This window comes from Aquarana catesbeiana, linkage group LG02, assembly GCF_042186555.1.
Source record: "Aquarana catesbeiana isolate 2022-GZ linkage group LG02, ASM4218655v1, whole genome shotgun sequence".
NCBI classification, from domain to species: Eukaryota; Metazoa; Chordata; class Amphibia; order Anura; family Ranidae; genus Aquarana; species Aquarana catesbeiana.
In genome coordinates this window covers 363517131-363533852 of record NC_133325.1, presented here as the reverse complement: position 1 = coordinate 363533852, position 16722 = coordinate 363517131, and the positions used below count along the sequence as shown (strand labels likewise).

Here is a 16722-nt window from a genome sequence, read left to right as displayed (position 1 = left end):
CCTCGAACTGTTTGACCACAGTGTTGGGTACATGCTCCAGGAGGATGCCCAGCGTTTAGAAGGCTCTGATGATGATACTGAGCTAGATGAAGGCAGTAACGTGAGCACAGATAGAGGGGGTGCCCAAGAAGGACAGCAATCTGGCAGTCATGCTCCCCCTTTTGCAGCATACTGCCAAGTTTGCTCCAGTGATGAGGAGGGAGGGGATGATGAGGTCACTGACTCAACGTGGGTGCCTGATAGGAGAGAGGAGGAGGAGGCACATCACCAACGAGGCAGGATGCCCTCCAGGGGCCAGCCTAAGGGCAGCACACTAACTGCATCACACCCCAAAGCTCCGCATGTGCAGGGCACTGCTGTCTCTGTGCATTATTCCAAAAGTTCTTTGGTGTGGGCCTTTTTTCAGACGAGTGCATCAGATCCCACCGCTGCTATTTGCAACATATGTCTCAAGCGTATCTCGCGTGGCCAAAACATCTCCCGCTTGGGCACCACATGCTTGACCAGACATATGTTGACCTGTCATGCAGTTTGTTGGCAAGCGTATATAAAAGACCCACACCAAAGAACAAAGAGGACCTCTCCTTGCTCCTCATCAGCTTAGATCTCCAACCCCACTATACCTTCAGTCCTCTCTGAGACCTGCACTGAGAGGAATGAAGGTGTAGAATTAGGTGTGTCACAGCCAAGTACTTGTGGGCAATCTGCTTTCGGTACCCCAACGTCAGATTGTACCAGGCAAATTTCCCTGCCCCAGCTGCTGCACCGCTGAAAGAAGTTTGCTCCCAGCCATCCACATGCCCAGCGGTTGAATGCTAGCTTGGCAAAATTGCTAGCACTTCAACTGCTGCCTTTTCAGTTGGTAGACTCTGCCCCCTTCCGTGAGTTTGTGGAATGTGCGTTTCCTCACTGGCAGGTACCCAAACGCCACTTTTTCTCACGGAAGGCGATTCCGGCTCTCTACCGGCATGTGGAAGGCAATGTCTTGGCCTCGCTGGACAGGGCGTTCAGCGGTAAGGTGCATATTACCGCTGACTCATGCTCCAGCAGGCATGGACAGGGACATTACCTAAGTTTCACCACGCATTGGGTAACTCTGCTGGCAGCTGGGAAGGATGCAGGACAAGGTGCAGTAGTGTTGGAGGTTGTTCTGCCACCACGCCTCCAAAATGCCACTACTAATGATTGTGACACACCTCTCTCCTCCACTCCCTCCTCTTCTTCTTCCTCCATGGCCTCTTCCTGTGCTTTGTCCTCGGAACCAGCGGTGCTCCGTAGCTGTTCAAGGGGCTACGCAAGTATGTAGGCCAAAAGATGCCATGCGGTGCTTGAGCTGGTGTGCTTGGGGGACAGGAGCCACACTGGGGCAGAGGTTCTGTCAGCTCTGCAGGGGCAGGTTCAGAGGTGGTTCACGCCAAGCCAACTTAAGGCAGGAATGGTGTTTTGCGACAATGGCACCAACCTCCTCTCTGCCCTCCGACAGGGACAAATGGCTGGCAGACCTCCAAAAGGAGTTTAACCTGCCCAAGAACCGCCTAATCTGTGACATGCCCACCAGGTGGAACTCAACGTTGGCCATGCTGCAGCGGCTGCACATGCAGCAGAGGGCCATTAATGAGTACCTGTGCGAGTATGGCACCAGGACAGGGTCAGGGGAGCTTGTTTTTTTTTCCCCACGCCAGTGGGCCATGATCAGGGATGCATGCACTGTCCTGTCACCATTTGAGGAGGCCACAAGGATGGTGAGCAGTGACAGTGCATGCATCAGTGACACTGTCCCCCTTGTCCACCTGTTGGAGCACACGCTGCGTGGAATAATGGACAGGGCACTTGAGGCAGAACAGAGGAAGGAAGAGGAGGACTTCCTTAGCTCTCAAGGCCCCCTTTATCCAGACAGTGTTCCTGCATGCCCGCCAATCACACAGGAAGAGGACGAGGACGAGGAGGAGGAGGAGGAGGATTGTGTCAGTATGGAGGTAGAGCCTGGCACTCAGCATCAGCAGCAGTCTTTAAGAGATCAGTCCCAAGAAACACATGGACTTGTACGTGGCTGGGAGGAGGTGGCTGCGGACCATGTCGTCCTTAGTGAACCAGAGGACTCTGGACCGAATGCCTCAGCAACCTACGCTGCATGGCCTCCCTGATCCTGCAAAGCCTGTGTAAGGATCCTCGTATTTGTGGTATCAAGGAGAAGGACCAATAGTGGCTGGCAACCCTCCTTGATCCACGTTACAAGGGTAAGGTTGCGGACCTTATCTTGCCGTCGCAGAGGGAGCAGAGGATGAAACATCTTCGGGAGGCCTTGCAGAAAGGTCTGTGCAACGCGTTCCCAGAGACTGGGAGGTTACAAACTCCTGTTTCTGGACAACGTGTTGCTGAGGCTTTGGTCAGTCAAAGAAGGAGCGGTGGAGAAGGTGGCCGTCTGACTGATGCGTTCAGACAATTTTTTAGCCCGCAGCCCCAAGGTATGATCGGTTCCAGCAACCATCGCCAGCGTCTGTTTTACATGGTGCAGGAATACCTAGGGGCAAGATCTGACTTGGACACCTTTCCCACCGAAAATCTCTGGGTTACTGGGTCTTGAGGATAGATCACTGGCCAGAGCTTGCACAGTATGCAATTGAGCTACTGGCCTGTCCTGCATCCAGTGTTCTTTCGGAACGCACATTCAGTGCTGCTGGAGGCTTTTGTAACCGATCACAGGGTGCGTCTGTCCACCGACTCGGTCGATCGACTGACCTTCATAAAAATGAATCAGTCTTGGATCACCACCAGCTACCAAGCACCTGATGCTGATGTAACTGAATCATTTTTTTTTAAATCTCGGATCCCTTCAAAGACTGCCTATGCTGATGCTCAGTGACTATCCTGAGTAATTATCCTCTTCCTCCTCAATGATCACGCTGATAGCTTGTAAGAACATTTTTGGTTCTGGGCGCCGCCAGCAGTGCCTAAGGCCCAATTTTTCAGCCCCTGTTTAACAGGGGTGTGTAATTACAATTTTTGATGCAATACTTTGCAGCAGGGCTCGTTCCTGCGTTTCAACTAAAGTATCTGTAAGGGGTTGCAGTGTTGTGGCGCCAGCACCAGTGCCGAAGGCCCAATTTTTAAGCCCCTGTTTAACAGGGGCGTGTAATTACAATTTTTGATGCAATATTTTGCAGCAGGGCTTGTTCCTGCGTTCCAACTAGAGTATCTGTGAGGGGTTGCAGTGTTGTGGCACCAGCACCAGTGCCTAAGGCCCAATTTTTCTGCCCCTGTTGAACAGGGGCATGTAATTACAATTCTTGATCTAATATTTCACAGTAGAGCCCATTTCTGCACCCACCAAGAGCGAGTGAGGACTTACAGTGTTGTGGCACCAGCACCACCACCACCACCAAAGGCCCAATTTTTCTGCCCCTGTTCAACAGGGGCATGTAATTACAATTCTTGATCTAATATTTCACAGCAGGGCCCTGTGAGGGCTTACAGTGTTGTGGCCACAACAACACCCAAGGCCCAAATTTCTGCTGAGTATATAGGGCAGGCCCCTACTTTCAAACATCCATCTTACAAATGACTCCTACTTGCAAACGGAAGGAGACAACAGGAAGTGAGATGAAATCTACCTCTAGGAAGGGAAATTCTCTCCTGTAAGAGTTAATATGGGAAAAACGTTTCTCCTTTCCACTGATGCTTTATCACCAATCCTTGTTTCACAAAAAACCCAAATTTTCAAAAAACATTTGTCATTGGGACAAAAAGTGAGGTGAAATCTTTTGAAGAGGAGCACAGACAGCAAAACAAATGTCACAGGGGTGATAACCCTTCCCTATGTTTTCCAAAAAGCTTAAAATAGATTTTTTTGGCTGGAGCTAAACACGTTAAAAATGTACCAGTTCAAAATTACAAACAGATTCTACTTAACAACAAATCTACAGTCCCTGTCTTGTTTGCACCGCCTGTATACTGCTGTTCAGAGTACAGAGCCTGTATACTGCTGTTTCCTTTTTTAGTTTGGGTGCGGGGTTCCCCCTAATATCCATACGAGTACCAAAGGGCCTGGTAATGGACTGGGGGGTACCCATGTCGTTTGTCTCACTGATTTTCATCCATATTGCCAGGACCCGACATTACATTAAAGCCACAAGCAGTTTTAAATGACTTTTTTTCCTTTAAAAATGACATTTTGTGCAGGGACTGTTCTAAGCACGGGAAACACGCGCCACTTTACAGGCATACTATAGACACCCCCCGGTACGATATTTAAAAGAATATTTCACTTTTTTTTTTTTGTACTTTAAGCATCATTAAAATCACTGCTCCCGAAAAAACGGCCTTTTTTAAACGTTTTTTTGCATTGATACATGTCCCCTGGGGCAGGACCCGGGTCCCCAAACCCTTTTTAGGACAATACCAAGCAAATTAGCCTTTAAAATGAGCACTTTTGATTTTGAACGTTCAAGTCCCATAGACGTCAATGGGGTTCTAACGTTCGTGCGAATTTTCGGTCCGTTCGCAGGTTCTGGTGCAAACCGAACCGGGGGGTGTTCGGCTCATCCCTACTCAAGAGTCACATATGTATGTAACAATTGTTTAATAATGTCTGCGTAAAAGAGTCAGCAAAGCAACTTAGGGAAGAACACTGAGAAACCTCATGTGGGGAAGATGTATAGTCTTTTGAGTACTGCTAGTGCCCTAGTAAGCAATAATGATTGTATACATATTTTTGGAAACCTCATGTATTATCACTTAGTGACATTAAAAATAACATTGCCATAGAAAGAGGTAAAATTTTATGAAATGCTGAAGTTTAATTAAAAAAAACATATTCATTTAGTGTGCAATACATAAGAAAGTGCATTTTTAATTAAGAATTAGAGGCTAAGACTGTTTTAAGTTGTTGAATTCACTAAACCATAACAAAGCCAATAATTATGTTGTAAAATAATTAGTTATAAAATGCAGAAAAATGAGAGATTCATGCTGATGAATAATAACTGTAGTTATTACTGTTTCATCTCTTGATTGATCACAGAAAAATATTGCACTAATGCTGCGTACACACGAGTGGACTTCTCGTCGGACTGAACTTCGAAGGACTTTGACGGAGTTCCGACGAAACGGACTTGCCTACACACGATCCCACCAAAGTCCAATCATTTCGAACGTGATGACGTACGACCGGACTAGAAAAGGAAGTTCAATAGCCAGTAGCCAATAGTTGCACTTGCGTAGTTTTCGGTCCATCGGACTAATATACAGACGAACGTTTTTTTCGATGGGAATCGAGTCCGTTGGCAAGATTTGAAACATGTTCTATTTCTAAGGTCCATCAGATTTTTACGACAGAAAAAGTCAGATGAAGCCCACATGTCCGACGGATTCGTTCCGTCTGACCTTTTCTGCCGGAAAGTCCAGTCGTGTGTACGCGGCATTAGAGATGTTTTTGCAACCAACTGTATGAAGATAGAATTGCCGCTTTGTGCCATTTAATTAGATTTTTTATGTTTCAGTCCATGTCAGTAATGTTAAGTTGTCTTGAAAAAAAAATTCATAAAATCAATTAAATGCTTTTAATGTTTTAATTTTTTGTGCCTAGCGAACATTGCATGGAATTATTAAGAATTAGTACACTTACTTCATAATCAAAGGGACTACTTCATTTTCTGTCACATCTTTCTTGGATGTACAGCCAACCGTCTGCTTACCAGAAAGGAAATTCTGGAATTCTACATTAATATCTTTTTTCCATAAATACGAATAGCTCTTGAAACCCTGTAGAAGTGCCTATAAGAGAAACAGTTTTACTTGTTGGAGGTGATATTAGGTGGCCTGGCAAGATAAAACAGAGTTTTGGCTAAAGTTGTCAATGAGCTAAGTTTCTGTTGCTTTGTCACTTCTCTGTGCATTCATTTTCCCGTTCCATAAGATGAGAACATTTCTTTCTATAACTTTATTGATCTGCTACAGTACTTAAGTAACACAATTAAAATATACTTTGGAAGCCAACTCGTACTGCTTTACAGAGTGAGATATATTTTATCTCTGATGTGCAGAATAGGCCATGTCTATGGCATCACATTTCAGTTTTAAAAGGACCATTAAACTAAAATGCTACAGTTATAGCATAGAGATATTGATCGGGAATGAATACATGAGTGCAGAGTTTGTCAAAACAAAACATAATGACAACATTGAAGTTTTTACTGTGGTCCTTATTTTATATGAGCGATTATGTGTATGAAAAACATTGCATTGAAAAAAGACTGCTAACCACTTTCTACATAAAAAATTGGGCCTCAGTTTCACTGATGACATCTGGACCCTAGTGCAAGGGAAGAAATGTTTGTTGTTTTAGAAAAGTGACTACAGACTGTTTTTTTTTAAGCTTTGGATAGAGTGGGAAGGTTTAGAACCTGTGTAAAGTTTTTCCACTAATTTGTGATCTCATTGGTGTGATTTCCTTACACTTCCTGCCCCTCACAGACACAACAAGAATCAAATACAAATCATATGAAAATAATGCCTGGTGCACACGATGAGATTATCGGATGAATGATCGTCTGTTTTACTTTTTGCATGCTAATCTCAGATCGAACCTGAAGTGTTTATTAAAGTCACGAAAATTCTCGTACGACTGAATAAAAATTCGGAAGATATGTAATTTGTTGTAGTGTATTTGTATTGCATTTTCGAATGACAACTGTACTGATTAAACGAAAATCGTACGATCTGGCATCGTACGAAAAAAAAATTTGTGCATATCCGATCAAAAAATATCGGAAGAATTGTCCTGATCGGCTCTCGAAAGCTCTGTACTAACAATCAGATTATCGTACAATTGCTCCGAAATCTATATTTTTCATACGATTTTCTGATTGTGGTTTGTTACTGGACACGGTGCTCCCATTGGATTAGATTTTCCCCTTTAGTCCTTGTACCCAAGACAAATTACACTTTAGAGTTACTATTAAACACAGATTTTTTTGTAAATTGAATAAATCATAAGTTATCATAGAACACAGAATTGAAAAGAACTTTTTAAAAAAAGAGTGTTTTGAAATCAAAAGTCTTTGAACCCTCAATACTTTGGATGTTAGGTTTTACAGCAAGGACATAACATAGCATATTTTGATGGGGTCCCCCCTTTCTGTTAAACCTGGCAGTGTCAATTGGGGCAATGATACAAATGATCTTAAAGCCAAAACACTTTTTTAGTTTTGGATAGAGTGGAGAGGGATTAGAACACCTGTCAGGTTTTCATTGCTGTCTGTGTCCCTTCACCCTCTCTGTTTGTCCTGTTTACCAATATAACTGAAAGTAAAAGAAAATCCCAAATTTTGGGTTGTCACCAAAACTGCAATAGAGGGGAAAGCTTTTATTTGGGGACACTAGTTCTGGTGACCCTGGTGACAACAAGGGATCTCCTCCAACTTCCTGTTTTGGCTATTGAACAGGGAAAAAAGAGAAATCTCCCAAATGGGACATAGAAGGCAAATGAAAACAAAAAAAAGTTTTGCCTTTAGTTCTACTTTAAGATAAATTATTTCTAAATCAAGGACAGTATGCTGGACTTAGAATGCCGTTCAAGGCCAGGGATAACTTTCCCAAGATGCTCAGGTTGAAGGAGAGCAAACTGTAAAAAAAGCCATCCGAAGCAATTTTTGCAGTAAATGAAATAGACACTGCTCACCCGGCCAGCCACTATAATATAGTAGGTCATATTGGCTTCAGCCTGCAAGTCTCTACCTATAAGTCAAGCCCCTTGATGCATTTTGCCACACCCACTGGGGGTTTAACCCTACAATTAAGCCCACAGTGGGCGGGGAAAAACTCATCGAGGAGCATGACCTATTGGTGGAGACTTGCATGCTGAAGCTGATTTGACTTACTACATTATAGTGGCTGGCTGGGAGATAATTACTGCAAACATTAAATCAAGGACAGGTAGCAGGAGAGATGTCAGCATAGTCAGTACAGTATAATAATAATTGCTAGAACCTCCAAAGAAAATGACCGCATTAGCAGCCCTAAAATTTTAAAAAATTCAATAATGCCCTTGGATATAAACTCTTTATAACATCCACTATGTCCTTAGAATTGAAACCCAGAAAAGGTAAGTAATAAATTAGAATGGTGGATAATACAGGAACTCAACGTTGTAAAGTGATCCTCCCGTCACCATACTTCATGCAGCACCGCTCCCTTAGGATATTAAACTCACCAGAATTCAGATGAAAGAAAGCCTTCAGATAAATGAAGATACCACATCTCATTCTTCCATCAGCAGATCATGCTAAGGACTACCTCTTGAGATCCAAGATTTGAAACACTGGTGCAGGTTCCGCAATTCTTCAACAATGATACCTGAGGCTGAGGACAGGAGGTGTCCAGAGAAGAGCAGGCTTCGTCCGGGCGGTGTATATGTGTAACGACAGCTGAGCATGCACAATACACTACACACTTACTGGTTGGAAGGAGGAGGGGTGCTCACACAAGGGGAGAGTTGCAGTAGTCAAGGTGGGAAATAATCAAGGAGTGAATAAGTTGCTTTGTGGTGTCATTAGTCAGGAAGGGTTGAATTCTGGAGATGTTGCAGAGGTTGAGGCGGCAGGATTTAGCCAGTGATTGGATGTGGGGGCTGAAGGAGAGGTCAGAGTCAAGGATTACACCCAGCACCCTGCCATGAGTGGAGGGACCAATGGTTGTGCTGTTGATCTTAATGGTAAAGTCGGGGGGGGGGGGGGGGGACCGGGAAGGAGGAAATATTACAAGCTCAGTTTTAGAAAGATTGAGTTTGAGAAAGTGGTGTGACATCCATACCGAGATGTCATTCAGTAAGTTTGAGATCCGTGAGGAGATCGAGGGGGTGAGTTGAGGAGTGGAGAGATAGATCTGGGTGTCCTCAGCGTAGAGGTGGTATTGGAAGCCATGGGAAGTTATCAACTGGCCCAGGGAAGAGGTATAAAGTGAGAATAGGAGCGGCCCAAGGACAGAGCCTTGGGGTACCTCAACAGTGAGAGGAAGAGGAGTAGAGGAGATGGAGTTGTAAGTGACACTGAAAGTGCTCTGAGATAGGTAGGAGGAGAAACAGGATAAAGCAGAATCGCAGAGGCCAAGGGAGTGTAGTTTGCTGAGGAGGAGCAGGTGGTCAACTGTGTCGAAGGCAGCAGAGAGGTCTAAGAGTATGAGTATGGAGTAATGGCCATTGGTTTTAGCAGTTAGTAGGTCATTGGTGAGTTTTATTAGGGCAGTTTCAGTAGAATGTTGTGGACGGAAGCCGGACTGTAGGGGGTCGAGAAGGTTGTTGTCCGCAAGGTATCGACTCATTCGGTCATGGACAAGGCATTCAATGAGCTTGGGGGCAAACGGGAGCAGGGAGATGGGTCTTAAGTTATTCAAACAGGTGGGGTCTAGTGAGGGTTTTTTAAGTATGGGGGTAACCAGTGCATGCTTGAGCAGGGAAGGAAAGGTGCCGGAGGAGAGGGAGAGGTTGAAGATGTGGGTTAGGGAGTTTAGGATAGAGTGGGAAGGTGGTCGCAGTAATTGTGAAAGGAACAGGGTCCAGGGGACAGGTGGTGACCACAATTAATGATTGGTAAGCTAGATGTTTCTCCCAGCTACCAAACAGATTCAAACCTATTGCAGTAACTGCATTACAGAGAACTCGGAGCAAGGTAAACTCAGTTAAGGGTCTAACTTTAAATCAGCTGCATTATTTACTGGATACCATTTGTGGCCTACTGATAGCATTCACTTGTTGCCTGGAAATGCCCTTTGATAACATTAAAGTAAAATTATAGGCAAAACCTTTTTTATTTTTTTTTTCATTTTGGTTAGAGCAGGGTTATGACCCCTATCAGATTTTTTTTCGCCATCTGTGTCCCAAAATGGAGATTTCAATTCACTTCCTGTCCCATAGCCAAACAGGAAATGAGAGGAAATCCCTGCAAATTAAAGGAATTTCTTGGTGACCCCCATGTCTGCAGAACTAGTGCCCACATACATAACCCTTTTTTCATTAACCATAACTGAGTTAGAAGATGGTTTACTTCTCAGGCAACTCCATCAGAAAAAGAGAGGCTTTGTCATATTTCAGAGAGTGTTTATTAATAGGTGCCACAACAAGCTAAATGAAAAGTACATCACGCTGCAGAAACCTTGACTAGTGAAATGAAGGATATTCGATAGACGTCTAAATGCTAAACAAAACAATAAATGTCAGGATTGTTTTATTAGTCTAAGGAACAAATCATTAGCTTTACCTCTATAACCTATCCATCTACAGTAAGGTACATAAAAACATTTGTCAGGCTGAAGATTTGATGCATGGAGCAGTACTGCCATCATGTGGTAAAAAAGAAGATAGGCATACAGCAGTTTGCTTGGGACAATAATATTGTAAATTTCTCACCTGACATTCCAGAATACCGCTCTCAGCTTGCTGGAGGATGAGACCTATGAGTTGTAATGCTTCTTTGTCTTCTGACACATACTCTTGATAGCCCCCCTGTAACATACAAATAGCCGATTAAAACTGTACCTGCTGAAAATGGTCTTTCCAAAGAAAATTCTGCTTAAGGTGATTGAAGCCACATTAATGCACATGCAACAACAAAGTTGAGTACTGCTTGGGCCTTAGAAGAAGGGGGTAAGCCTTAGAAGAAGTGTCCTGAAAAAGTGCAAATTAAAAAAAAGTATCACGGACAGCACTCAATAGTTTTGTTCAACTAAAATTCACATTTCATAGAGATCACAGAATTAATTTCAAGTTCCATTACATGGGGATTAAACAGAAATATGCTGCCTTACAGGAGATAAGAGATTTGATGCTGGAATTGCAGTTTGCATAATTCGAAATTTGTTAAGGTTATTTCAAATTTTTTCATGGAACTTTGAAAAAGGTGTACTGGTATTTTTTGTGCATTTTACTTGTCATCCCATTTATCTCTATGGTCCACATTTGGCAATATGCAGGGAAAATGTTGCTTACAGGACAACAAAACAGGCAATAAATAACAAAACACATACTGTATGCACAGTGCCTTTGATTGCAATTGTACCAAATGCAGCATTTTCTGTGCACAATTTCATGTGCATTTAAAGTGTAAATCCATGTAAAACGTTTTTTTTTTCCTTTTGGAAATAGTAGAAAAATACTAGTCTGGTTTTTACTGTTATCTAGGGCTCTGTCTGTCATGGTGACAATAGTTTAACCACATGAAATAGATGGAAATCTGCAACAGCCTGGTATTTACTATTACTTTTTTTCCCATTCAAAATGAGGAGCACGGGAGGAGCTCACTGTACTAACTAAGAGATGTTAGTACAGCAAATTGCCCCCCATCAGAACAACAGTCAACGCTCTCAGCCATTGGCTGCCAGCACCAATTGAATGACAATCGGCTGCTGGTTTTTCAGCATGTCCTTTCGACAGAAGCCAGCCCTTTGGACAGCTTCTGTCAGACAGGCTGAATTTGGTCCGGTTCCTGTTTACCCGGCCTATGCCATCCGATATTCAGCCGTATGTACGTAGCCTTCCCCTAATTTGATTCAGTCTGTGGTAATGTGAGATTTTTTCTCAATTCCTCACTGTTGAAATCATTATTACTAGCACAGTGAGGGGTGATCTTTTTAACAAAGTCCCAGATAGCCATAAAACCCCCAAAAGGTTATAACCCTTTCCTGTGCTATTCAAAACCGAAATAAAGTGACTACACACTGAGCAAAAAAGCAAAAGTGTAAATAGCACCTAAAACTATTTAGCATTTACCATTGAACAGACTGCTGTGTATGGTTTTCAGGTTGTCAGTCTACTCCTATTAACCACTTCACCCCCGGAAGGTTTCACCCCCTTCATGACCAAGCCATTTTTTGTGATGCGGCACTGCGATGCTTTAACTGACAATTGAGCGTTCATGCAGCGCTGTACCCAAATAAAATGTATGTCCTTTTTTCCCACAAATAGAGCTCTCTTTTGGTGGTATTTGATTGCCTTTGCGGTTTTTATTTTTTGTGCTATAAACAAAAAAAGACCCACAACTTTGAAAGAAAAACAATATTTTTTACTTTCTGCTATACAACATACCCAATAAAAAAATGTACAAAATCTAATTTCTTCATCAATTTAGGCCAACATGTATTCTGCTACATATTTTTGGTAACAAAAATCCCAATAAGCGTATATTGATTGGTTTGCGCTAAAGTTATTGCATCTACAAACTATGGGATATTTTCATAGCGTTTTTATTTTTTATTTCTACTAGTAATGGTGGCGATCAGCGTTTTTTAGCGGGACTGCGACACTGACACTTTTTGGGGACCAGTGACACTAATACAGTGATCAGTGCTAAAAAAAATGCACTGTCACTGTACTGACACTGGCAGGGAAGGGGTTAACATCAGGGGCGATCAAAGGGTTAGGTGGGCTCCTAGGGAGTGCTTTTTAACTGTGTGGGGGATGGCTTAACTGGAGGAAGAGAGAGATCTGTGTTCCTGCTTAGCAAAAACACAAGATCTCCATCTTCCTCTCTGATAGAATGTCAGTCTGCCTTGTTTACATAGGCAGACCACTGTTCTGCCTCTCCTGTCAACGATCGGCGGGTCCCGGCGGACATTGTGTTCACCCACTGATTTGTAAATGTGCAGTGGGCGGTCCAGAAACGGTTAAATAAGTATATTGAAGTCTGTGATGAGTCTATCACCCCTTCCCCTAAAATGGCCCTGTTGTTAATTCTACCAGGTTCCATAAAATTGCAGAAATCAAGCCTCCTGAGATTTTTACTATCAGCAGCGAGACAGCTCACTCCCAGATTTTGGAAATCCAATAACACACCTTCCCTAAAGTTATGGGTAGACATAATGAATGATAGTATGCTGATAGAGGAAATGCAGGCTAGGGAAATGGATGCCTGGGAGAATTATACCAAACTGTGCGCATGCGCGGTAGGGGCGGCGCCGCGCACCTACGGCTCAGGGGGAGGTTTGGAGGTCTCCCTGACAACGAACTCTATTATTCAGCTGAGCGCAATTAGTGGCGCCAGCTGATTTTGAGTTCATCTCATATAAATGCCAGATGCACTCACTCCCAGCTCGAGCGTTGTACATGCTGGATGCTGGGATGCGTGACTGGCTCACTTCAAATCTGCTTCAAAAGGTATCTTTTAAACTTTTTATACTGCCCAAGTCAGCATACGTGTCTTACTATACAATCCCTTATTAATTTCCCTCTCCAAAGGCTTAACACTATTGCTACTTGGAACTTATGTGCAATTATGTCTGTTGCTGAAATACCTTGTATATACTGACCACTATAGCTGTCAACCCTATAAGATATTTAACAACCACTTATATTGACTATACTCATGCCTGCAGAAACAGACCTTTCTGTATATACTGTTATTATTTACAGGCATTATTTGATGTTTAAACACTACCTATAAACGTAATACCACAATTATGTAATAAAATACACAGTGTTTACTCATACCAACCATTTTTTTCTCTTTTTATATAAATAAACTGTAATACCCATAAAGTAAGAATAGTCATTGAGCTATATAAGTAGTGTAAGAAACTATATTTATTATTTACTCTAATAACACTGTCATTTCTTACTCTTACCTTTGTTAACACACTACTATATAATCGTAGTTAGCACAACTAATCTTACCTGCTATCACTCAAAATGTACTGTCATTCTTTATGGTCATTTTTTGCTTGTGTTAATACAACATTACACATTAGTCTATATACTTTTATAATTTCTTTATTTTTAGCTACTAATTTGACTTACAACCAATATGCATTACTTATGCCTTAATTCTCATCAGACATACGATATCCACATATTACTTGGCATTATATTCCGTGTCTCATATCATATATCTATAAACCTTAGCTTCATTTTTAAGCCCTCTTATACCAATACCAATCAAAGATCCTCTATTCCCCTAGATTCACTTGAACTCCTTTTTTACTTATAAGGATCCCTCTTTTTGCCTCAGTATACCGCTCTGGCCTTTACGCATCCGTGGAAGACGAGGGTAGGTGAAACAATATACCTCCTGAATGAGATTGCTGTCTAGTGATACTATTGTGCAACAACTGTGATGATAAAGGGACAGCAACCCCACCAGCATTAATGTCCAATGCCATTCTATCTTCAAGTTCTTTTAAAGTAAATCAACGAAACATACCATGTAAGTGATTTGTTGATTATCTAACTTCAGGTGGATTAATATACACATATCCACATGTTGTGGTAACTCACTCATGATTTCATATTCTAATTACCCTAGATGAACTTCTCTTTTCTTCTACACCCCTGAAGAAGGACTAAAATACTGTATATCGCAAAACGCGTTGGGTGTGAAAAGAGCTTCTGTAAAAACCCACCTTTTGGTGATAATATTGAATCTATCTATTATGTAAATGTTTTGTTGAACTCTATGTATACAATGTTTTAACATATGTTGTTTTCAAATAAATAAACTTTTTTACTTTTTATATATTGCTATACCTTTTTACTATCTATAATTTCTTACAAGTGCCGTTAAAGTCCACTTAGGGGAATTCTTCTTTATATGAAACTGTGGTACACAACTCCACTTTGGAGAAGCTTCGTAATACACTTTTCTCTTAGGCACTATTGAAGCGAAGGTTCAGAATATGGGAAAAAGAGACCTGGATCTACCTGCCTCCTCCCCCACTGCATGTCCACTACTTGCCCACCTCATCACTATTCCCTTTTTAGGACTTCCTCAATGATTCACTCATTTAGAGGTTTTTTTAGCAGTTTTGTAACCTCTTATGGGAAACCTCTTGTCTACCTCCTCTTCTACTCATTATGGTTTTCTTCTCTCTTTCTTTCTTTAGTTCTTTCCTTTTTCTCTCTTTCTCTTTTCCTTAGGTCTCCCCACCATATTTGCCTATATGCCTATATTTCCCTACTACGCTGATTTTTCAGCTTAACGAATATCATTACTCTGTCAATACAGTTTATGTTTTTAGCCCTCACCTAGGGTGATGGGTTCAAAGGCAACCTCATATATCTAGCACTTTTTACTTGTTATAACAATCAAAAGATGCTCATTCAAATTCACAAATGCCTATGAGCGGCAATTGTTGTACTGCTCTTATATTGATAACAAATGTCCTTTGATTTTCCCCTCGTCTTCCCCTTTTTCTTTTTTGTACCCTCTTTGCTTTACTAAAAATATATTCAACCTAAATAAGTATATTGTAAATGCAACAGTTTATTTGGACTTGAAATCTAGTGTGGACAGATTGTTCATAGTTTGGACAAAATAGGACTTTCAGAGCCTGTTATCCTGCCCTGAGATAACATGGTTGCCTGTAGACTCTGAGACCGCTGTTCTGACCGAGAAAGGTAATCGTGTTTTAATTTGCTTTAATGAAGGGTTTGCTGCTATCTCCATTACTGCTCGTTTTTACTCTAAATCACATACTTCATAACTTTTCTTGTTTTTGTCAACCATCTCAGACTACAAAAGGCTCATAAGAAGCTGAGATCAGTAATATACACCAAGAGGTGTGTTAAAGAAAAAGTAGACTTGTTTTATCAAAAATCACCAGGATGTAAAGGTTTTGGCAAAAGAGACATGTAAAGTTTATTTTGCTGTGTACGCTGTATGGCTCCTTTAACATGTAGTGTACATGCCAAGAAAAATGTAAATGGAAGGCGCACACACCTAGTGTATTACCAGAGATAATTTAATAATAAGATATTTTTGTAAAAATGCAACTGACAGAAGGCCATAAACACAGTGCATGGACATGCACAGAACACAGGGTACAGCTAACGCATTTCCGTGGGGTACACCCCCTTCCTCAGAGCTAGAGCCTTGTAGTTCCTTTTGGATTACCCCATCTAAAGAAGGCTGCATCCACCTAGTTTTGGGATACCATATATATCTTTAACACCACCATTTTATCTGACATCTGTTACTCTACACCTTGGAAGACCTATTAGCACTGGAAGTGACTGTGTTTAGTGTACATGCCAAGACAAGAGCTGAGTGATGGGGCGACAGGATCTTGGAGCCACCATCACTGCAGGACAGCACAGAAGAAGGTAAGTGTGTCCTATAATCTGCAAGACTAAGCTTAGGGTATAAAGGCCAGTCAACAAATTAACAGTTGCATTTTTTCCCGAATGTAGAATGCATGCAACCCTACTAAACATTTGGCCTTCAGTACAACAAGGCATAAAGAGGGCCATATTTATACATGGCAAATAAAGACTGATCTAGGATATAACAGAGTTACCCACATATAATTTTATCATCAGTAACAAATCTCCAGGTATTGAAAAGTTTGTTGCCTGATTTTTTGCAAGGCTCATTTTCCCCCTGTAGAAGATGAAACGAGTACCAATGAAGAATCCTTGCTACAGTCACAGAATGTGAAATCATAATTTACATCATCAAAGTGGCTAAATGGGAGCACAAAGCACAAGCCTTAGCATTAGGGCCCTGAGCAAGAACTTTTGTTTTTTTTTCTTAAAGATATATGACCCTACCTAGCCTTGCAGGAGCTTAAATCATAAATTTTTCTAAAAGCTCAACTGTCATGCGAATAAGTGTGTGTTTTCATTGTCGATGTGGTGGCCACAGATAACATTCTGACTACTTACAGGGACATTGTACATCAAGGCAGGTAGAACAAAAAATGCTAGGTTCCAAGTAATCTTTCTAACTATGACATCTTTGAATA

The 16722-nt window shown here is 41.8% G+C and overlaps 1 protein-coding gene across 1 annotated transcript in view; it reads right to left on the bottom strand.

The window, feature by feature from the left end:
• LOC141128042 (uncharacterized) overlaps positions 1-16722 on the bottom strand; it is a 728240-nt gene that overhangs the window by 642731 nt on the left and 68787 nt on the right. Inside the window, 2 exon segments of the mRNA XM_073615085.1 lie at positions 5624-5772; positions 10400-10495. Coding sequence (XP_073471186.1) covers positions 5624-5772; positions 10400-10495 — 245 coding nt within the window.